General features: G+C 33.5%; 1 protein-coding gene across 4 annotated transcripts in view; it reads right to left on the bottom strand.

The window, feature by feature from the left end:
* CSMD3 (CUB and Sushi multiple domains 3) overlaps window positions 1–24413 on the bottom strand; it is a 585000-nt gene that overhangs the window by 183550 nt on the left and 377037 nt on the right. For all 4 annotated transcript variants that reach the window (XM_058018891.1, XM_058018902.1, XM_058018909.1 and 1 more), the window contains 4 exons: window positions 18091–18247; window positions 14685–14876; window positions 13797–13923; window positions 12909–13111 (listed from right to left, as the gene is read on the bottom strand). In XM_058018891.1, coding sequence (XP_057874874.1) covers window positions 12909–13111; window positions 13797–13923; window positions 14685–14876; window positions 18091–18247 — 679 coding nt within the window. The remainder of the gene's footprint in view (window positions 1–12908; window positions 13112–13796; window positions 13924–14684; window positions 14877–18090; window positions 18248–24413) is intronic.

Raw genomic sequence — 24413 nt, 5'->3', positions numbered from 1 at the left:
AGTTTACATGCAGTCCCCATATATTCAAACTGAATTTCTTAATCACAGCTTTCTGTCATGTCTGCTGTAGCCATAAGGGTTTTTTCATGTGCCTGACTCTAGCTCATCATTACTACAGTTAAAAGCTGTGTATGTTTACAGGTTTTTATTTCAGAGAGGTTATCTGTGTGTTCTGTCCTCCATTCTCAACTCTTTTTGCCTCTTTAATCTGTTTATTTTTTTTTTAATATTTCTTTTCATTACCTATCTTCAGCCTTTTTTTTTTTTCTCTCTCTTGAATGTGTCAATACTGTTTATGAACTGTATATTCCAGTACAAGAAGTGGGATCTTTTTCCTGTTTTATATTCAGGCACCTCAATCACTGAAGTGATCACATCATTCCCCATGAAAATTTGTGGAGTAAGCAAAAATTCTGGGAATAATGCCTTTACATACGCCTGATTACCTGCAATACAATCTTGAGAGCCTTCTGCAAAATAAAGATTGGGCTATCACAGTTACCCATAAGTTCATGTATAAGCATTAAAGTTCTTTGTGATGTATTAGAGTTGATAAACTAAGAAAAGAATACCTCATGTTTTATTCTATTACAATAATTGGAAACTCAGAGTTGGAAATATTGTCTTGAATAACTAGCAAGCTGTGATTTGTAAATGTTATCCATTAAATTCCTATAAAAACATTTTTTATGGGAAATGGACAAACCTCAGATGTGTCTATTACCTAATATACGCAGCATAACAGGTGCAAGAGTGACTCTGTGTGTTGCACAAACCTATGAGTGATCATCTGAGAGCCTTTTTTCTTTAATGAAGAGAGAAAAATGCAGAAACCTATTTTATTTTTTTATCTTGTCACTGCTAGTTCAGAGTAATCGCATGCAATCAGTCAAACAATTTGGGCTAGATAAAGAACTAAGAGACAATTCTTGATCACAAATTCCAGGATGGGGATGAGCACAGCTCATGCTCAGACTGTTCAGTGAGTGAGAGATTAGTGAACATATGAGATACACAGAGCTTGTGTGTCTCTCTACACGGTCAGAGCGACAGAAAGTGTTTCAACAAAATTATTACACACTTCTGAGCTGAGTATGTTTGTAAAACAAAACTCCAGATTGTGTTTTGGTTTGCAGTGGGGCATGGTTTTGGAGCAGATGAATTGTTTTCATTTGGATGAAGCTAAATTTGAAGATACACTACTGAACTACGCTAGATCGACTCTGAACTAAGAATATCTCTAAACAGTGTTGCCAGCAGTGGTTCATTACCAGCTGTTTCAATCTGTGTATCAGCTCCTCTTAGTTCTCCTGTGTGTGCTAACACAGAAATTACTGAAGGACCCACAAGTGAGACTTAATATCTCAGATAGCCATATAACCATATTTTCTAATTTAGACTTTGAATATGAGATAACCAATCCTCCAGAAAACAAATGCCATTGCACAGGCAGAAGTATTTACTCTGGAATGTTGTTTATCTTACACAGTTCCTGCTAGGTGACTTGAATAAAGTGGGGCAGAATCTTGTTTAGAATCTTGGCAGCCAAGCTATGCAAAAATTAATTTCCCTTCCACCCAAAACTTGTTTGAATTTTTCCTAAGAGCATTCATATAAACAGATTCATATGTTTTGAGCAGTAGAGATGAGGGAGATGATCCTAAATAATCTCTTTATGAGCAGTACAATACTGTGCAAATGCTCCTACAGAGCCACAGAAACCATTAAACCAGCATTCAATCATACCCAGAAAAGATGTAAACACAGATCTTTCTAAAAGTGTCCTTTATGTGGGGTATAAAAAGGTTTTGATACATCTTTTCAATAATAAGGAAAAAAATAGATTTAATCCATAAATCAGATAATTAAATATTCTTAATTGATTATTCTTGCTTCAAAAGCTGTAAGTTACTACCAGGTTCAAAAAGTTTCTGATAGTTCATAAGTCCAGGCAATTTAATAGGTGACTGAAATGTTCTAAAAGGACAGCTCTAATTTCATGGAGGAAAGATACCTTGAAACATCGCATTAAAAGTTGGAGAAGGTTGTAAGAGACTCCACTGATGCTGGAAACAATATAATAAGTGTCTTGAGATTTCTTGGTGTTAACAGTGATTTCTAAATTTGATGTCCTAATGCATGCCAAGTCAAATGCAATTAAAGAGTCTGAATTGCAAAGCTGAAGAAATTAAGGAAAAAAAAAATTTTTCTTTTTTTCCTCTTTTATTTTTTTTTTTTTTCCCCAGAGCCCACAGTCATGTCAGTAGCTTCAAGCCTTCCAAATTTCAGGGCCCTTATAACATAAATAATGTTTAAAATATTATTATAAACTTATTTAAACCAACATATTCTTCTAAACTCCTATCACTTTAAATAAAGTCTTTCTAGTATTGCTGGTCTTTCAAACACACATCAGCCTGAACCAAACCTGAAAGCACCTTCAAAATTCAAGCTGTCTCAGGACCCACATAAAACCTTTGCCCATATGGACACTGCAGTCTCCCTGAATCTCTAATGCTGTTTGAGAACCAGGTAAGCCTGGTATTTGCTATTTTAAATCCAACCTTCTATATAAATTTTCCTGAAAAAGAAAGAACAAATTACCTACAGCATTTTCATGGTCTTCTACCAACAGAAGCATTGCTGATAGCATTTCTTTAATCTATTTTTAACTCTCCTTTCTGCTGTAGATCTAACAGATATTTAGAAGCACGGTCATTGTAATTCTTAAGTAAATTCTAACCACAGACTCCATTTGTTGATTTTGCATGACTTCATCGACTCTATCTAAGTTTGTCAGTTATTGTTTGAAGATTAAAATGGGAAAATATTAGGAATAAATCAAAGAACCAGAATTTCATTTTGGACAACACATCCCTTCAATGAAGAAGTTTAACATAACCAGGTTTTCTAGGTTGTATAGGCAGGTCTCTGTGCTGAGAAAACTTCCCCATCCAACCATCCTTGGACCAACTCTGGCAGTCACCCTTGCACAACCAAAGCTTGGGCTAAGGCTCCCTCATGGCCACACACTCCACAACCAACAGTCAGAACAAGATTCCTCACCAGCCTGACCCCAACTCAGACATCAACTGAACTTGTTTTAAAACTCTTGTTTACACTCTAACCTGGTATAGCCTCTTTTTTGGGGGTGTGGGTGGGGATGGTAAATGGGGGAGGAGGGCAACAATGGACATGAAGATTTTTCTTAAGGCTCTTTATCTGATTTTACTATCAGATAGGATTAGAGATAGGTTATCAGAAAAGATATGTTATGGATTGTATTACTAGATTTATCTCCCTAGGAACTACATTTTAGTTCTTAGGGAGATAAATGACAGTGGTTTAATGAGATAATTTTACTTTTTCTTATTGTTTTTGTTTTTTCAATTTATACTAGTGCTAAAACCATCCAAAGCACTACACTTCTCTTAGTGTGTCTTATTGGAAACCTTAAGAGTTATTTTATCTCCAGTTCATAAGCAATAATCTTTTTTTTCCAATAATATGAACTCTCCAGCTTGGAACAGGAAATATTTCTTAAGTATTTGCTCAGAGCTTTGGCAATGAGTATGAAACTCAGGCCCAAATAAATAAATTGACATATGGCTTCAGATAATTTCTGAAACTCAATAGAAAATGGATACTGTGTCAATATCTAATCATGCTGGCAATGCATTCCAGCTGGAAAGGGTTTTGAAAATCCTAATTTCATTTAGATTGTGTGTTTAGGGCTTGGGGTTTTTTGGAACATTTTGGTTCTTTTAAGATTTTTATTTTATATTATATCAGACTGCATATTCCTTTATGTATACATGTGAATACAGTGAAATAGAAATAGCTTCTCAAAAAGAAGAAATTATGAGAACCTTGGACCACACACAAGGGCTGCTCAGGCAGTGAAAAATCTTACTAATAGTAATTCAGTTCTTAACAACATTTCTATTAAAAAGATTTTTCAGATGATTTGAGGTAAAATGTGTGAGTTTCATTTGGTGGTCTGCAGAATAGTGTGCAACCTGCTTTGTTGCAACTGTTCAGGATATGGTTGTACAAGAGAGAACAGCACTTCTGGTTTGCCTTGTCCTTTAACTGAAATCTTCTGAAGAGAGGGGGAGATTGTTCCTATGTTAAAAGTTAAATTTTTTGTTTTGCCTTTTAGTTTCATAAATTTTATATTTGCATTATAGATTTATAGTTTCAAAACACCGAGAATATTTTGATAGTTCCTAAAGATAAGGTCAAATCTTTAATCTGTCTGAATGTTTTACTTTTGTAAAATTTTTCCAAACATTCTTTTTATTTGTTTGCTTAGGTTGGGTTGGGGGGGGTGGTGGGGAGGGTGTACTATAATTGATAAGTTTGACATTGATGCAGAATTTGCCTCATCATTTGGTAATATTCTGTCCATACACTTGAATGTAATTACCCTGTTCTTTGCAAAGGCAATAATTTTTTTCTGTTGAAGAAAGTATTATACTATAGTCACTTGAAAAATTTAAAGAACACTGTCAAAGAATAGCTTCTGTTTTCTTTAGTATTGTACATATTACATTTTATCAAAACAACAATGGAATATTAATAAGAATAAAGATTCTATGTTTATATATTTAGCAAGATTTTAAAATTCATCTCTGCAAATGAATTGTATCTCAGACTGCATGTCAGATTATGTCCAGCCTGTAGTTGAAGACACGAGCCCACAAATAATTTTTTCCATATTCATACACATAAGACAGAAAGACAAGCAATCATCAGTCAAGAGTCTTTTCTCTATCTGTCAATTATGAGATCAGGCAGTTTACTGGAATGTTGTAAAGAAAAAATATCATTTCCTTGACAAAAAAAAAAAAAATAGAAGCAAAAATCTCTCTCTTTTATATTACTATGTTACAAAATGGGTATCCCTGGACAGAAATGGGGTCAGAGGGAAAGTAGGAACAGACAATAAACTGACACACTTGAAGTCAACTCCACAATTGCAGGTGTTTGTGCTACTGTGATGGTTGGACTTGATGATCTCAGAAGTCTTTTCCAACATTAATGATTATGCATGTATATATATATAGGCATGCCATTCTCTCAAAATATTACTTCTCTTTAGATGCATTTCTATGATGTTCAGTCAATTACAAGCTTGGAATAAAACCTCCAAGACACTTTCCTTTCCTTTGATATGGATTGTATACAATAGAATATGCACTTCACTTACACTCATTGACTTAAAAAGGAGAGATGTTCAAATGAGAAGAGACTAAGACCTTGGAGAAACAGAAGATAAGTCTCAAAATAGTTGTGCCTCCTGTACATTTGTGAACTCTACTGCAATCTGAATGTAGAAAAAATGTAAGAGTCCTGAAGATGTACCTGTACTTGCAGGAAAGATCCCATCACATGCATGCATGTGCATGTATCTATAAAGGATGGCACATGAATGATAAACAAAGGAAACTAATGATACTGAAAATTATGAACAGAATATCTATCTCCAAAGTAACATTAACTAGAATGAATGAAAAACAAAATTGCTCAGTGACAACAGAGAACAAAATAACTATGGCATCCAATTTATCTCCCACTGGAAAATGGCTTCCCCAGTCATGTTATTGAATGTCAATTCCACAGTTTTCTTCTGTCTTTTATATCAAATGTTTAGCAAGACACCATTTTGGAGAATTCTGTAAAAACAGCTCAATATATTGTTCTCCTAGGTACAGAAGTTATTGCAAGAAAACGAACTCCACGTACCTTTAAAGATGTGCAACCTGTCACCTGTGCATGGTTTTGTACAAATAAATCACATAAGCCTCAAATGATGGATTCATCAGTCCCACAGTATTTTGCTTGATATTCTATATAAGATTGCAAATATGGGCTGATGAGTAATCAATGTAGCATATGAATGCAGAGACTAATTGTCATGGTGAATTTTTCACAAGACAAGGGGTCTGGATTATGTTTTTTTGTGTGCAGAAGACAAAACATGATTAAGTCTTGGTCTCATGCAGTTTTGTCCACTTATTGGTAGCAAAGGAAATACAAAGGAAGGAAAGCTTAATTGAGATTATACTCCTTATCCAATCAATGGAGTCACATAATTTTGGCCCCAAAGAGGCAAACTGTATTAAAAGCACAGGTTATTTGATCACCAGTCTTCCTCATATCCTCATTCTATGATTTGATACTTTGAATAAAATCATACACTTGTGTATGTGGATATAGACCAAATTGTAATGCTTTTCTGTTGACAATTTGACACATTTTAGTGACTAATACAGAACAGAAAATAAAATACATGCTATTAATTAAATCTTCAAAGTGTCTTAGTTGAAATAATTTCAAGGAGTTGTATTATTACATAAATATTTTGCTGTCTGGTGCTCAATAGCTGACTTAGATTTCAATGAAAGAGATTGGATTGACCAAAGGAGAAAAATATATGGAAGTTAGAGAACATTTTCTGAAACAGAAAAGTAATTTTATTTATAATAATAATATTATGAACCAATACTATAATAATAATATTAAGAACCAATACTATTATAATATTAATATTAAGAACCAATAATATAATATTAAGAAACAATAATTGTGTATATAGCAAAGTAAATTTGGAAGTATAGTTTTGCAATAAAACTATTATTTTAAATAATATTTATATTATTTTAAAAAAATATATATATTATTTTATAAGTATTTATAATGGACTTCTTCTGCAATTAAAGTAACCTATTGGAACTGAACATTTATCCAAGAAACTTAAAGCAGAGTGTTCAATTTTATTATTACTTAACAGAAAAGATAGCATCAGATTTTTCAGATTCAAAGAATACCTCTCCCACATATAAAATTGAAACATGAAATTAAAATATTAGTCTGAGACACACAACATTTGAAATTTGGAATCGTATCAACTTGATCTCTCTGAAATGCTATGTCACAAGTCAGACAAAGTCAACTTTACATATGTAAATTTAGGACAGGTGAGTAGACTTTCTATTCATACAAGTCAAAAAGGTTTGGACAAACTATAATGCATGGGGTTTAAATATCAGGAATTTTAATCTCAAATATAATTAAAAGAAGTTACTTTTCTGGTGACATGGTGGAGAGGAGGATTTGTTTATTTATAATGTTAAAAATACTTATAATGTAATTATAAGTCACCAATTTCTTTTGATATTTCCTTTCAGCTTTCACTTATTAATACTATAAATCCAGGTCTCTCTAGCTACAAGTCATTACCAAGGCATTTTACAGGTAAGCATTGACTCATAGTGTTTGCCTGCATAAAACATACCATCTATGCTACTGAAGTGAGAGATGACAGCTACTAAGTTATTGCCATTTACAAACTTGTGACAGGAATGAAATTCGTGTCATTGAAAGACATAAATGGTCACTCCTTTTACTAATATCTACTTCTTAAAAGAAAGGTAACAGCCAATAGAAGGAAACAAATCTAATAAATGGTTTCTTTCTTTTTAAGTCTCTTGATGCTAAAAACAAAGCAAACCCACCCCCAAAATCAAACAAAAAAAAATCCCGAAACTAAACAAGAAAATGCACACCAATACCACCTCCTACAAACCTAAAAAAAAAAAACTATTGAGCTAAATTTACAAGTGTGGACATCCACAGATATTTCTGATAGGAAAGTAGTGCTCCTGAAATCTATAAATCCAAAGTATTCTGCTCAAAGTTGAAAGAAATCAGCAAACCAGAGTGTGAAAATATTTTAGATTAAAATTTCTTTCTGCTATGGAATAGACACAAGGAAAAATAAACCCAACGTTAGTGACTTCAGAAAAATGAAAAAGTTATATCAGGAAGTGATCCCTATACCAGCAGTGGTAGGAAACAGCATTCTGAGAAAGAAACCTGTAAAATTCCCCATATGTGTTTGCAAATCCCCTTCAGGGTAAATATATCAGAAGTAGAGATCTTTGTTACTGGAAAACTGAAGAAAAGAAAAAAAAAATAGAAATACAGGAAGGTGTTAATCATCAAAAGAATCTTCCTAAATATGAATGTGGCTAATAGGTCTGTCTTTGAACAAAAGAAATCCCACCAAAAAACAAGGCAACAATGAAAACAACCAAAAACAATAACAGAAAAAAGAAATGAAAGAAAAAAATTGAACACAAAACATTCAGAAGACACTGTGGATATAAATCATAAATATAGAAAGTTGACTTGCAAGCATTTAATCATCACAGTAATCAATGCAACCAATATGATGCATTATAATTCTAGACTGGAAATTAATACTGTCAGACTTAGTCATGCAAGCAGGTACCTGCCTCAAGGGTTCTAAGCTTTTTCTGTAGTATATAGAGGCAAGTAACTCCAAAGAGCTATTCATCCAGTCTTAAAATAAGAAGGAGCAGCTAGCTGCAGTTTGACAGTAAATCCAAGCATTTTAAGGCATATCCTGTTATATAAGAGATACTGCTAGAACATCTATTTACAAAACCCTTCTAAAACTCAAAAAATATTTACAGTTTAGTTCTGCATTGACTGCATTATAATACTCAAAAATGCTCTATCCTGTGTGCTGCTTAATTAGTCAGAAATGTGACTGCACTCTGAGATCTGAGCAGAATGTATTCTGTAATGCTAAGTGATTCAGTAGTGCAGCTATCAGTGGTGAAATAATGGCCTACTAAAGATGAATACAGATCCTTCCTTTCTGCATGAAAGCTAAATGGCACCTGAAATGTTAAAGTTAGCAGAGAGAAAACTTTCCTGTAATACCAGAATCAAAGGCCATTGAAATCTGTGGAAAGGATTTGATTAATTTCATTGGGATCTGATCTAATATTAAACACTTCAGAAATATTAAAGTGATTAAAAATATGATTTTAAACATGCACACAATTTCTATCAGCAAATATTTTACATTTTAGTGTTCTTACTCTACTTTCAGTTCTCTGTCTTTTTTCACAGCTACTACTTTAATCTTGCTGAGATGAAGTGATATCAACAGATGAAAATGTTTCACTGTGCCTCATATTTTGCTCTGACCCTGAGAAATACAGCTCATGTCTCTGGCAAATACATGATTGTTCCCTTCACTTTTTCTTCACTTGTCTTGAAGGTTTAATTTTCTATTTTGTGCAGAACTTACCGTTCAAAAAAAATTACTGCTGATTTAATTGGTGTTTTTCCAGTATGTACTGGGCTCCCCATGCTCTGTCTCTTTCAGCTGAGAGAAAATATACTGTAACAGGCATTTCCTGTTTGCATATTGCTTCTGGCCTGTTGTCAACTTTTCACACTTTTTTAAGGTTAGACCTCTGGCATTTGTTCTATAGCTACATAGGCATTCACATGCCATTTAGACATGTTCCAAAATCCTCATATTTTTGTCTTACTGTTGAATCACCAGAGTTTCTTATTTTCCTTTTACACATATATACAAAGTTTTTGAAATATTCTGCTTTGTTATACGTCTTTTGCTACTTTGATTTTCAGGATTTGTGGGCTCTGCTTTCTATCATGTTACTTCATTGAAGTCTCAAAGAAGACAGCAGAAACTGAAAAGCTGTAATGTTTAATTAAGAGATACTGTTATGGTAATTTGCAGAGGTCCAATACAAAATTGAAAGACATAAAGACACATAAAAGAAATATTAGACCAAAATTCTGCTATGCCTAGTGATGACGTGAAGTCATTAATTTCTTTGTTTACATTAGATGTATAAAAGAAGCTGTATACTTTCACTAGCCCTGGATAACTGGTGGAAAGTAGAGAAGAACAATCAGGCTGAGTTCCCTTATTTCATCTGAAATTCACCATTTTTATTTCTTCCTCTGAGAGTAATGCACAATTTTGTTAAATTAGAAATTTATACTTGTCAACCATAAAAAAAATCTCCAGTATTCCTTAGTTCAGCATAAAAGAAATAATTTCTTACCCCTCTACTCTGACCTTATGAGACCCCAGCTGGAGTATTGCATCCAGCTTCGTAGTCCCCAGCACAGAAAGGGCATGAGCCTATTGGAGTGAGTCCACCAAGATGATTAGAGAGATAAGACACCTCCCCTGCGAGGAAAGGCTGAGAGAACTGGGATTGCTCTGTTTGGAAAAGAGAAGGCTACAAGGAGTCCTAGTTGTGGACTTCCAGTACATGAAGGAAGCCTACATGAAACACAGAGAGAGATTTTTGACCAGGGCATGGAGTGGCAGGACAAGGGTCAAACTGAACAGAGTAGGTTTACATTATATATGAGGAAGAAATTCTTTACTATGAGCATGGTGAGGCACTGGAACAGGCTGCCCAGAGAAGCTGGGGGTGACCCACAGCTGGCAGTGTTCAACAGGCCAGGCTGGATGGAGCTCAGGGAAAGCTGCTCTGGGGAAAGGCGTCCCTGCCCATGGCAGGAGGGTTGGAGGGTTGGAACTGGATGGTCTTTAAGGTCCCTTCCAACCCAGACCATTCAATGATTCTGTGATTATTTTATTACAGAAAGAGATTACGAATGTTTAAGCCATCAAAATAGTTCTACTTTTGCAGATAAAAATAAACTTTTGGGGTTTATTTCCTCCACAAAAAGGCAAGCTGACAAAAAGGAAAAAAAATAGACTAATTAACATAATGGGCAAGAAAAATCTCATTGTGATTTTTTTTCCCTTTGGATCCTCTAAATTTTAAAAAATTAATAACAACTTCCAGGACTTTTAAAGGATTGCTTTGGGCAGCCCTAGAAAGAAACAATTCTAATATTACCTGCTGTAATACATAATACTAATTAAATATAATTTTCTTTCTACTTTTTATATAACATTTTATCTTTAGGTTTTGGTGAAGAATGCTATCTCACCTGCCTTTTGTATCTCCAGAACAAAATTATTTTTCTGATAATATTTGATGGCTTATAGAGGAGTCAAATATAAATTATACCACATTATCAGTGGTGATAATTTTTGCTCATTAAATGACAGATGCAAAATTGTGTAAGAACAATTGATAAAAAGAAATAAAAAACTGTAAGGAACTAATAGAAAGGCTTAACCCATTTTTGGAAACACATTTTTCTTTAAAGGGTAAGAACATAATAGAGAAGAAAATAAAGCATTCAAAGTCTTAAATGAGTTTGAACATAAAATATCTGCTGTCATTGAATAACATTCCTCTTGAGGTAAAAGGGCCAATAATCCAGTTAAATAGTGTTCATGAAATAGCAAGAGGGAAGTAAAAGCAGATACCTCCCTTGTGTGAGCTTTCTGTTGGTTAATTACAGTGTAGCTAGAGTATAAAGACACCATCTGTTTTACTCAGACAATATTATGTACTCAAAGAAAGTATATGAATACTTGGAACAAAGTTGCAAAGAATTGTCCTTCTCATTTCTCCATCTCCTCAAATATTTTTCTTTATTTGTTAGTGAAATAATATGTCCATAGAGCAATAGTGTTATTCAGGTTGTGTAGATATTTGCACATTACTTTAAAATCTTTACTTAGGGAAAAAAACAAAACAAAACAAAAATCCTCTGTTTTTCTACCGAGAATATACACCCAAACCATGCCACATCAACAGTTTGAGAAGGATCACTCTGATTTTGAGAATCTGGACTAAAGACAAAGAGCAATGCTGAGGCAGTAAAACTTCTCAGTTTCTTTAGTGTCATTAGAACTCAACAGACTGCAACAGCATGGAGAAACAAATAAAAGCCTATCAGATAAATTTCTAAACCCTCTTTTCACATAAATCAATGCAAATGCATCAGTAGCTGTTTTGTAACTTTACTCCCATGTACTATCCATTTTTCCTTGTAACTCCATTATTATTCTGCATCCATCTATTTTTCCACTCAGCTTTAATGACTGCCTAAATAAGTCCAGTGCATAATGGTCTCCCTCTCTGGCTTCAACATTAAATATAAAAGCATGTCTGATAACGGAAACATGTGAGAATCTCTCATACAGGGTCTGAAAGAGGGGAAGGTAGTAAAATGGCAAAAATACCTTGGAGCCAAAGGATTAAAACCTCTATTCACAGCTTCAATAATAAGCTGATGGAGCAGAAGCATTCTGTCACTACAAATAAAATATCTTTCACTTTGTACTCGCATTTACATAATTCATCCTTCCTTTAAACTACTGTATGCACATACATGTATTTGTCATACACATGGAAAGAATAAGAGTAGGGCTAATACAAGGGCTAATACAGCTACCAAGCACAGGAAGCACAATGAGGTAAACAGTGTTAACATTGAGTCTGTGTGTCAACCCATGTTAGAAACATTGCTACCACTACACAAAATTATATTAGACTAGTCTTTGCTAATCTTGAAAAAATATATATAAATTTCACTGACCCGATGAAAAAGAAGGTCAAAATGGACCTGGCTCAATGATTTCTTCTGTTTCAGCAATAAAATGTCTAAAGGGATTTAATAATAGTTAGGCAACTGTTTAGATTTGTCATCCTGCTGCCTGTAATAAGATGATATAGCACTAGAAGGCAAAAGGGAGAAGGACATTGCTGTTCCTGTGGAGCTCTTTCCTGTTTTCATCCCACACAATCACAAAAGAAATGAAAACTCACCACAGATATCTCTGAAAGCAGAAACTCTTACTGATTAGAAAAGGATGGAGATTTTAGCATGCCTACTTCACCTCCTTTGTGAAAAACACTAATCATAGTTATAAGCATTCTTTCACTGTCCCAGTTGCCCTTGAAAACCAACACTAGCAAAGAACATGATATTTTATTTTTGTTTGTTTCTTTCTTTAAGATAAAAAAATATTTTTACAACAAATCTTTAAGTCTGTGCCACTTTTTTCACTTAAAATATCAGAAATGTAGTCACTGATTTCAAGTGTTTCTAGCATGATAATTATCTGTGAGTGAATTCATCTTATAATAAATTAAAAATTAAATGAATCAACTTACTTGAAAACTGTATGGCAAATCCAGATTTACTGATGTAAAAATCTGTGTCAAACTGGATAGTTACTATGTTGAGTGTACTGTGAATGCCTTCAGGAATAAGGGAGCCACTAATTTCTTTGAGCAACATCTCATTCTCAGGTGGACCATCCCAAACTCGAAGAATGTCATGGGACGCCTCAGTATCAAAAGCAAGAAACTGGAGGCTGAAAGAACATAATGATTTTATTGTCAGCTTTAATATTACTCAAAAATATAACTTTAACAACAAAACTAAACAAGTAACAGAAAAAAAACCAAATAAAATTGCCAAAGGGCAATTTTTATAATGTTTCACACATTTATCTTTGAATGCATGACAGCCCACTACAAAAATGAATTTGAAAGAAAAAAAAAAAACTTAGAATATTTGAATTTTTCCACCATAAAATATTACTTTAGCCATTCAAATAAACTATAAGTATCTACACAATCTTTTCAGAAGAGAGCTTTAGTTTCAGTTTTTCTAAAACAATATTATATATCACATTCCCATCAAAACCAATTAACTAAAAAGAGCTTTGAAAGTGCAGGTTGTGTTGTTTTATTGTTTTGTGGTATTTTTTAATATAGTCTTTCACTAAAGATTTCTTCTGCCTCCTGCATTTCACAAAATTATAACCAATTTTAAAGCTCAGTCTTCTTTGGATAATGCTTATTAAAAATCAACAGTTTCAACCCAAACCTAAAATGCCAAAACCTGTGATTTACATCTTAAGTTTTTCACCCATAATCCCTTTTTCTCCCTTCACTCAAGAGAGTGATTTGGTTATTATGGCCGTAAGATTTGATTACAGTGAAAAAAAACCCCAAAAAATAAAAAGTCTAAATTTTAGGATTCATTTTCAGTACCTGACAATATTTCCTGGGTCTACTTCAATCACCCACATGCAGCGCAGATTGTTGTCATAGGGAAAAGGATAGCCAGGAGACAAAATTCTTCCTGATGACTCCCCTTTAAACCGTCCTCCACATTCAGCTAATAAAAAACATTATGGAATGATCTTAAAGCTAATCATATGAGCAGTCACTTTATACATTTACTCTTTTGTTGAACAGGTTACACAATTAAACTGATCATATGTCATAATATTAAAAAAACAAATAAGCATTTCACCCCTTGCTTCACCTACTTACCAATCCCGATTTCCTCTAAATGAAGATGAAAAAGAAAGATACAATAATATTTAACTCTTGACTTCTTATCACTCTCCTATGGGAATAACTGAGCCTGTAGATAGCTGCAAAACTTATGAAGATATAGTAATATTGTAAAGAAACAGGAACGACAAAAATACAAAATAACTTTATATCTCTTCATGTCTTAATTATGTTATTTTATTTAATCTATTTCACATAAATATAAGAGATTTTTCTAGATTATTTATATTTATATATAAGTAAAAAAATAATAATTTTACAATGTCTTTATAATAAAACTTTTTATGTTGATCATTTTCTGACATTAACTAGATTGGCATGTATTAGGACTTTCCATGTGCACAAATGTTTAAGAATTGCTATCTATTTTTAACCTAGAAAGACTTAGGTGAGGTACATGCAGAGAGAACTATAAATGCCTGTGTAAATAGATCTCTACACATATCAGATCAGGTCATACACATCAGATTTTACATAGATATAACAATCCTTACAATATTTTTTCGTTCTTGCATTCAAAAAAAAACCAAAACAGTAAAGAAACAAACAAAAAAAAAAAAAAATAAAATAGTGTAATACCAATGCATGATGGTAGAGGATAGTCCCACGCCCTTCTTTCCCCAGTCATACACTTTAGAAGGCTACTTCCATGGAGTGTGTAACCTGGATTGCATCCATAAATTATAGTACTCCCAGCAAAATGACCTTGGTCACTAATTTTATATCCAAACTGTGGCACACCAGGGTCCTCACAATGTGACAGCTCAAAACCTGTGTGAGGAATAAAATGTTGCATTTACAGAATCAAACAGATAAATACATTAAAGAAATCCAGATTTTCTGGTTTTCAGTGGAAATCAATCATTTTCAAACTACATATAATAACACCTTTAGGATTTCTTCTCTGTTATTAAGCATTCTAAGTAGGATAAGTGCCTATACACCTTTCCCAGAGCATGACCAAGCTGTGTCATAAATTCAATTTTCCTAAGAGTTCAATTTAAGACATAAAAAATCCATTATCAAGATCAATCATTTTTTAAATTTTATGATGAATTATAAACTAGAAGCTAAAGGGACTGTCCACTTGTCAATAGATATTTAAAGGTTCATAAACAAAACAACAGCAGATTTCTCATTATTTTGCATTGTAACAACAGCAGCACAATAGCACCTGTTGCAGCAAAGAAAAAATGCTATTTTTCATCAATCCCTATGCTAATCTTTTGTTCAGTAGTTCGTAAATTTAAGAACTACATGCAGGAATCGATGAAAATCATAATAGAGAGAACTGAAGCCTAACAAATTGGACATTTTTGAGACTTAAGAGACTGGAAACAAGAAGAAAACCTAATAACAATGCATTACATGGAAACAGGGAGGTATGCTAACTTACAGGGAAAAATAAACTGCAATTTGGGAGAAAAATTTTCGATTCCAAATCAAGTTTTCTGTTATTAACTGAGAAGCAACTTGAAATTTCACTTGTTTTCCTAACCAAACAATTTTACCAATACCATGTGTCTTAGAATGTATATAGGCAAAAAATTGAGCCTTTGTATCAGATTGCTATTCCTATACATAGGTAATACGGGAGGAAATGAAGGGATTTTCTTGTCTACTTTGTTCAACAAATCATTCACACAGTATCTGTCCATCAGGTCAACTGTTGGTAGCCTTTCACAATCTCCCCTCAGATAGTGCATTACTATTCTTTATTGAAAAAAAATTCTTTATTTTATTTTACAGGCAAAATACTTGTAAATGCATTGTAAATGTTGGATAAGGCTGCTAAGAAAAAAAAGGAAACAAAACAAAAAAATATATCAAATGTTGTATCTTTGTGGTTCTTCCTTCAGTTCATTTCATGTATGACTGAACATGTCTCAGCCTCCACAACCTCTGAGCTGAATTTTTCTCATTCCTAAACTGTTGTTTCTTAGTACAGTGTATGCTGCAGAAGCTCTAAAAGACATTAACGTGAGTCCCAGATGAAGAACCATTTTTGACAATGCTGATCTGGACACATATTGACCAGTTAAAATTACCTCTCTTCCAAGAAAACTTCTGACCACAATGTGAAAAGAAGTTCAAATCTGTCTTGATCCCTAATATATCCTCATTTCTGGACAGCCTTCTTACAGAGACAGAACCAAAGTCAACTTTTTAACTGATCAACCTGTGAGGGTGACCATGTACCTCCACTGCCCAACCACAGGAGCTAGCAGTATTTTTGCTGCCGTAACTGCGTGTGACCAGAGCAGGCAGAGGATGTGGTGCCCCAGCCAGGGCCTGGTGGGGCAGTTTGTGGGGGACAGCACACAGGGAGAATGTCTCTCTGAAGGGTGGAGCTTCCATGGCCTTGATAGAGAGACTTGAACTCCTTGTAACTCAGCAAAGGGGCCCTGGTTTTTTGGTGCTATTCCAACCTGACTAAAGGCAGAATGGTGGACACTTCTCAGAGCACAGGTGGCAGCTCTGACTGGGAGGTCTGCACCATTTCTTCTGGCTTATGGATCCTCCCAGCGCTCAGACCGAGCACTTCCTTGTATCCAATCTAAATGTGCCCTCTTTCCATTTAAGGCCAGTACCCCTCATCCTGTTATCACACATCCTTGCAAAGAGTCTCTCCCAATCTTTCTTGTAGGCTCTCTTTAGGCACTGGAACATCCTAAAAGGTCTCCCCAGAGCCTCCAGGCTGAAGACCCCTAAATCTCTCAGCCTTTTTTCATAGGAGAGGTGTTCCAGGCCTTTGATCATCTCTGCTACCTTCTTCTGGACTACATGTTTTTCTTTAAATTCTACCACTATCAGCAAAAGAAGATTCATCACTCTTCAGGTTAAGAATTCTTCAGGCTAAGAAAGTGTACTCTAATATGAATATCTCAATAGACAGGAAATGTTATTGATAAGGTTCAAGTGCTGGGTTTGGTTCTACCTATAAAAATATGAAAAATTAAATTCCTTGACACTTATATAGCAACACAGCACTGAACATCCTATCTTTAATCACTGGGTACAGTCCTATCCTATCACATGCTATTACAGAATATAATTATGCAACTTTCATCTAAAAAGTAATTATATACTCTTTTATTATCTTGAAGTATTTTCCTTTCATACTGCAAGAATTATGCTATTGTTTATCAGAATTACTTTTAAAAACATTATGTTGAGCCTTTAAATGAACAATTTTTGAACAGGTGAAAAATGAATGATTTGAGCACAAGGACAAAGAAAATATGTTGATAGCTGCATAGCATAATTACCTTATAACACTGTCCTGCTTGGAAAAAATTAGTTCTACATAATAATTCAGTGACAGCACAAAAAATTATACACTTAAAAAGTCATATACACTACATGTCAATAGTCATGCACAACAATTTTCAGAAACAGACATTTGGTAAAGTTCATGTATATGGCTTCTTCCATATAACCTCTAAGCTGGATATCAGAAATTTTGTTTTCCTCTCCTCATCTTCATAGCTGATGTCCATATATCGGTTTTTGTTAGGAACTTTTCTTTATCATTTTGGTTCTAAACAATAATCCAAGCTTAGAAACAAAAGCAAAGTAAATATCAGAGATTAGTCTTAAGAAGGAAAATTTCCTTACTTGTGACTTATCTTCGTGAAGCAATGCCTTTTGGTTGCATCTTTTAAACTACTCACATACTTCAATATTTTTATGTGCTAAAACAATTAACTTAAACTTACCCTGTTTTTTCTTATGCTCTACAAAATTGAAAAATACCCTTCTAGAAAAACGACAGCAATTTATGTACCAGATAAAATGTCAAAGCCAGCTTTCAGTACGCTGTGTGTTTTGGGTTTTTGTGAGGTACAGCAATGAAAATATATTATTTTGATAAGTAATTTTTTGTTAATTTCTTCCATAATTGTAATTAACTGCATTTTATTCTTATGAGTGCAGAATTTTCATTCCATTAAAAGTATAAATCTATTCCTACTTAAATACTTACTGGTATACACAAGCTGAAAACCTTCATCAGTGCCCTCCATGTCCGAGTTAAATTCCAGCCATAAATGATTTGAAGTGCTACTTAGTGTCAGGCCTCTTAATGATGCCCCAGTATATGCTCCCAGCAGGTGAGCAGTGTTGTCTTTGCCATCATAGATCTGTAAAAAATGTGAGTTTTACAGTTATGAAGAAAAAAAAGAAAAGAAAAGAAGATATCTTTTACTCACAAAACAATTCTGTACATCTGCATTAAGAGGAAGAACAGTTTTGTCAAGGGAGATCTATTTCCAGCCAACCTGAAGTACTGTTTAGATATACTATTTGCCTCTCTTGACTTAGGTTGATTTAGGTGTGTTGAATTTTCAAATGTAGTTTAAAATATGTCAATTCATTTTTTACATGACAATAGAAGGGGGCAGAGGTGCCACATCAGCTCAGGTTGTTGAGGTCTCTGTGTTTTCTCTTTCACGGTCAGTATTGTCATGCTGATCACTACATATCAGCAAACACCTACAACGTGTGTCTGCCTCTAGTCTGAGGTGGCAGAACAGAAAATCTCACATATTTGGTCTCTTAAAGAAACCTGAGGTGGCTTTTTATTCTGTGAAGACAGGTTAAAATATAACCATGAAGTAAAAGGAGACTAGGAAATAAATTTAACCACTGCTTCTGTAAACTGAAAGAGTATGTAATATATATGTAAATCACAGTACTGCATTTTTATTATTGATTTTTCTTCAAGTGTTGTTCTTTTCCATCTATCAGAATAATAAATATATAGAAAAATCTTCTGACAATTCTCAGGAAATTTCTCTACAAATCTGGTTGCTTTAAAACACCACAGGTTGTTGTATTCCTTTAATTCCTAAAAAAAATCCTATAATTTAACTATAATTGCTCTCCCAAATATTATTTCCAGTAGGATTTATTTAGGGACTTCTACAATAACTAAAACATTGATTGATGTTTTTTATGAAAAATTTCATTTGCAAATGAGTAAATTGACCTTTGAATAATTTTCAAATTGCAATAAGGGGAAATTGTAAAGCCTTATTAAAAGATACTAATTCGTCTGCAGTTCTAAATTCTATTTAATTCTATTATTTACAAACAAAGTTTGCATTTTTAGACAGGAGTCTTCATCAGAATGAAATCATAACAAATACACCAGCAATAGAAGTAAGACAAAAAGAAAATGTGAAGTATTATGATGCCTGTTCCCTATCTGTAAGAATGAGTTACACGGCTAATTCCTATTTTCCAGAAATCCTCATGTCTCTAGTAATAAAAAAGACTTTATATTTAATGAAATGCTGAAATAAAACAAGTAAATGACTTCTAGCTGTGTGTAATGAGTGAAATAATTGTACAGGAGTTTAAGATGCATGACGTCACTTGACATGATTCCTCGGTTTTTAGTGACACAAGCAAATAAATTCCAGGCAAACTTAAATTTAAAAGCCAATTTCCTCATATGGACAAAAAGTAAGAAAACAGGAAAGAAGGAACAATTTTAATTAATGCATATCAACCAAGAAATAATTTCAATATATAAAGCAGTATTAAAATAGATGTCTTGCCTTTCAGAAAAAGAAAAAAAGCCCCAAAACTAACCCCAAGAAAAGAAAACAAAACTAAAACCAACCCAAACCAAAACCAAACAAAAAAACCCCACCCAATCCAGGAAAATAAATCTGAAATGCACTTAGTTTTGTTTTAGCAAGTGAAAGGAAAATATCCTTTTCAGGAGAACTGCTGCTATCCAGCAGAGATATTTACATCATGACAGACTTAAACAAAACCCAGCTTGAACCTACTTATAATTAATAATAACCCAGGATTCAGGATTTATTTTAGTTTTAAAAGCTATGTAAGAGCAAACCATTTCCTGCTATCTGTGTATCACTAATACTTAACCAAAGGAAGCTGGTAAGAAGTGATACCAACTATTTTCAATGTCTCACACAAACTTTGAACAAGCCATGTCATGATACCAATTTTCTTCATGTTACAATTTCCCTAGACACAATTTATTGCCAATTTTGTTAGGTGTCCTACCACATTAAATCTTGCACATTAGTCCACTGACATCTCTCATTAGTTAATATTCATTCTATTTCATGGGCTAACCAGCTGTCACACTGTATGTTTTTAAACCTATATAATTTCTATGAAGGAACAGAATTTAAAGTATTTAACACTTCTGAAACTGATTCATTTGAGTAGGAGAAATGCATTTGGCTGAGGCAGGATTGTGATTCATCTGAACACTAAATTGAATTATTTTTTTCTTGTGTTTGCTGTTTTTCAGACATTAAAAGTATCCCTCTTCCTAAGACACTGGGGTCTCCCTTAGGACAATAAATGAATGCATGTTTTGTAGTGTAACTCTCAATTTAGGTCACATTTTCATTTCCCTACTACATTTGATGTAATAGGAAAAAAATATGGAAATTTATAGAATCATTTAAATTATACCATTTAGCTTGCCCATAAAATGGTAGCAGACCCTTCTGAGAATTGCAGAACCAATGTTTGCTTTCTAACTTTGTTAAACTAGGTGGCAACTAATTATTTTGAAAGAGTTAGCAATTCAGCTTCATAATTCTTTTGGAAGGCAATATTACATGTGAATTAAGGAAGTACAATTAGCTTTTTTTAAAAATATGGATATACTTTCTTATAGGCCTTGCCAGTACATCTAGATTTAAATCAGTTGGGTGCTAAAGATGAGTCCAAGAATAATCATAAAAATATTATTCACTTGGATAAATTTTTCTTAAAGTCAACCTGTAACATTAATTCAAAGATAATTTATTCATGACTAGATAATGCTTGTTATGCCAGTAACAAACTATTCAGAAAACAGAGGTTCATCTTTATTAAGTATTTAATGACCCAATCTTTTAAATTATTAACTCATAAAGAAAAAAAGGCACAGAAAATTGTCTTAATGTTCTCCGTACCACAATAATATGTTCAAATGTTACAGGGAAGGATGCTAATAGGAAACACTATACCTAAATTTTTGAACTAATAGATGTTATATTCAATTTTTGAAGGAAGTGTTATTTGCATTTGCAATTAGGGGGAAAATAAAACTTGCTAATTTCTTAAGTGGCTCCATTACCAACAAAATTTAAATGGAAATCAATGCCCTTTTTTCTGCTAATTTATTTAACTATATAAAATTTTACCAAGGGAGTATCATAAGTGAATGTATAAAATTTGTGCATTTTAATCAAGCTATTTTTGAAATTTTCCATTGAAACATAAAAGGCATATGGATACGAAGATCTGTTCCTTTATAAAGAGAAGAAATAACATAAAATCAGCAGCTCAGAACTGAGGCTGTCAACGCCCTGTCAAATGTATATCACACGCGAACAGAAGCACTAATATAAGGGTCCATATGTTTGGGGGGGTGAGGGGGTGGGGGGTTTGTCCCCACCATTTATTACCTTTTTCTCAGTCATATTCAGATTGATATTGCTAAAAGTATTATTATTATAAACATGAAGATTCTTAAGAAAGAAATTAACAAAAAGATCTGAACATCACATCCCTTCAAAGTGTTTGCCCAAACCCCTCAAAAACTGGATCATGTGCACACATTTAAAATCTGGCCCACAGAGGAGACAATGAACAAATGCAGTAAAACTGAATCCTCTGTATTTGGCAGGAGCACAGACAGTGCTGTGCCAAGCACAGCCGAAGAGAAGCGAGTGCCAGTTCTGTTTGCTGACACGCTGTTACCTGCCTGTTGCTGCAGTGACTGCTTTAGTGAAAGGAAAAAGAGAGATTGCTTTAGAATGTTATTAAAAATAATTCTTAAATCCATTTTTCCACAGAGATGCAATATCAGCTATCACAATGTCTCATGCTACATAAAGCCAAGCACAAAGTCTGCTTCAAAAGTGAAAAAAGATCATTTTTATAATCAGTGTTCCTGTCTCCTTTGTTTTAGGTTTACTCAATGAAATCTGTCTGCAGAATTTTTGGAGTGGTTTGTTTTATGGTATTTTCTTTTATTTAAACATTACCAGAAAACTACCCATTAATTAGTACCATGCACAGGGACATTTTTATTTATGCTGAAATCTACTGAAAATAAAGAAAATAATTATATTAGCCATGTCCAAATTTCAATTTCAATAAAGGTCCTTTTTCCCTGTAAATTAAAAAGTATGTTAAAATACCCTTGATATAAAAAGAATATTTTCTACACTCAACAGATTTACAACACAAATAACACGTTCACTACTATCAATGGACTATTCAGGGAAGTAGAACAATGGTAACTCTGTTCTTTCTATGTATATCTCAAGGACTTGCTTACAGCTAGCAGAGACTAGAGAGTTTATGAGTAAAATTGGTGGATGGAGATAAAAGCAGGAGGAAAAAAGCCAGGTAGAAATATTTTCATACTTTGGAAAAAATGAGTTGTTTATCCTTGCCTCCCACATAGGTAGTTTACTCTAAAAGTATTGGATTATGGAAAGATAGCACACAGACTCAATTATCGGTACAATTTCAAAGAAGGAAGCAAGTTACAGAGTTTCTGAGATTAATATTAAATAAACTGGCTTGCAGTGATTGCACAGATCCTAAATTCCTCATATGTCTTCATATAACTTTCATAAATATTAGAGCAATATATGGCACTTTCAAGAGCAGGTTATATCCCTACACACACACACAAAAGGTAGAGATATTTATATATTTACTGCAGTTTCTAATAAAACCCAAAAAGAACTACACCATTAATGTAAGTAGCCAGAGCAGTTACATTGAAAGGAGAACAAGAGAATTGAATACTAAATGAAGCAAATGAAAAACAAATTATATGCTCTGAAACCTCTGTTTTATACCAGTTCAGAACTGAAAAATGGGAACTCCTCCTTCTCTGTCCCTGAGGTAATAGTAAGGGTGGTGATTTACTTGTGTTAAATATGCTGTTTCACTCTAAGGCTGCATTCCCAGTTTCATTGTTTCAGTCACAGTGCCTGTCAGATATAAACATCATCCATGGTCAGTTAACCCATGTGGCAAGCAGCAGACCTCATAGCTTCATTAAAGAATTTGTCAAAATTTTATTAGAATACTCAGTCTATTTAGACTTTGAATGGAATTTTAGCAGCATACCTCTAGTGATCTAAAAGTCCTAGCTGCAAGAAAAAGTAACACAAAGCACATTACTAACTTCCTTGCCAACATTTTCATCTCTAGCTTCTGGTGAAAAGAGATGGATTATCCAAGCTTGTCACTAAAAAACTGAGTTTTAACCATGAAATATTATGAAGTTGCTTCATTTGTGTTTAGGGGAAGGAATACTACTCTAGAAGCTGGTGTTTTAAGTATCTTGGTTTTAAAATGGTGACTACTACAGCCTCCCTCTTTCACAGCTGACATGAAACTCTGTATTCACTATATGTTATTTGGTTGTTTGGAAGACAGGATGAATTTTTTCTTTTTTTAACTTCAGTTCCTTCCAGTTACAAAGTAGTGATACATATTAAAGGTTATATTTAAAGTAAAAGTAGTGATATATATTTAAGGTTAAAAGCATTTGTTGGCTATTAATGATTCATTTAAAACTAAAATATAACCCCAATGTTCTATTCCTGTAGCCAAAAGGTGATTCTCCAAAATCAGCAAAACAGTCAAATATTTCCTTTTTCAGAGTAGAATAGGATCATAAAAAGGGATCAACAGATAACTGCAGAATTGATTCTGAGAGAAAAGTTTAGGAATGTGTGACTGGTAATGTGCTCCCTGAAGAATTTTTCTTTATCAAATGAACACATGAAAAAAGAGAGTGATATAATTAAGACAGTTTGTGAGAATTTCATCTAAGAAAGGAGGCTGGAAAAAACACAATGGATTCTAGAGTTATTTCTTCCCACAATTGCAAAGGCTGAGTGCCTCTGACTTGCTATGATGTCAGATAGACTGAAAAAAGTGATAGTCATAATCAAGAATACCTCTTAGAGTTTGTTTTGGATTTTTTTAATAGGGAGGAACTTCAGCTCATTATAATTCAAGGTTGCTGACTTGAAAAACAAACACTCTAATTACACAACACTAATTTCATTTAAAAAATACACCTACAATATACAGCAAATATTTCTGCCACTGATATTTACAGATGAGTGCTGGCCTCCATCTATTTACAATTAATTTTGCATTGCTCTTAATTTCATATTAAATGAGTAGCAGTATTAAAGCAGAATTTTCTTCCCTAAGTGTCTGAGTAAAGATTGTCAAGTTAAACATCTGAGGTGCATATGGTTCAAATGGCCCTTGAAAAGTCATAAATTATTA

The sequence above is a fragment of the Melospiza georgiana genome, chromosome 1, assembly GCF_028018845.1.
Source record: "Melospiza georgiana isolate bMelGeo1 chromosome 1, bMelGeo1.pri, whole genome shotgun sequence".
In the NCBI taxonomy this organism is placed as follows: domain Eukaryota; kingdom Metazoa; phylum Chordata; class Aves; order Passeriformes; family Passerellidae; genus Melospiza; species Melospiza georgiana.
The sequence above is the reverse complement of the archived record's forward strand: the minus strand, read 5'-3'. Positions and strand labels throughout refer to the sequence as shown.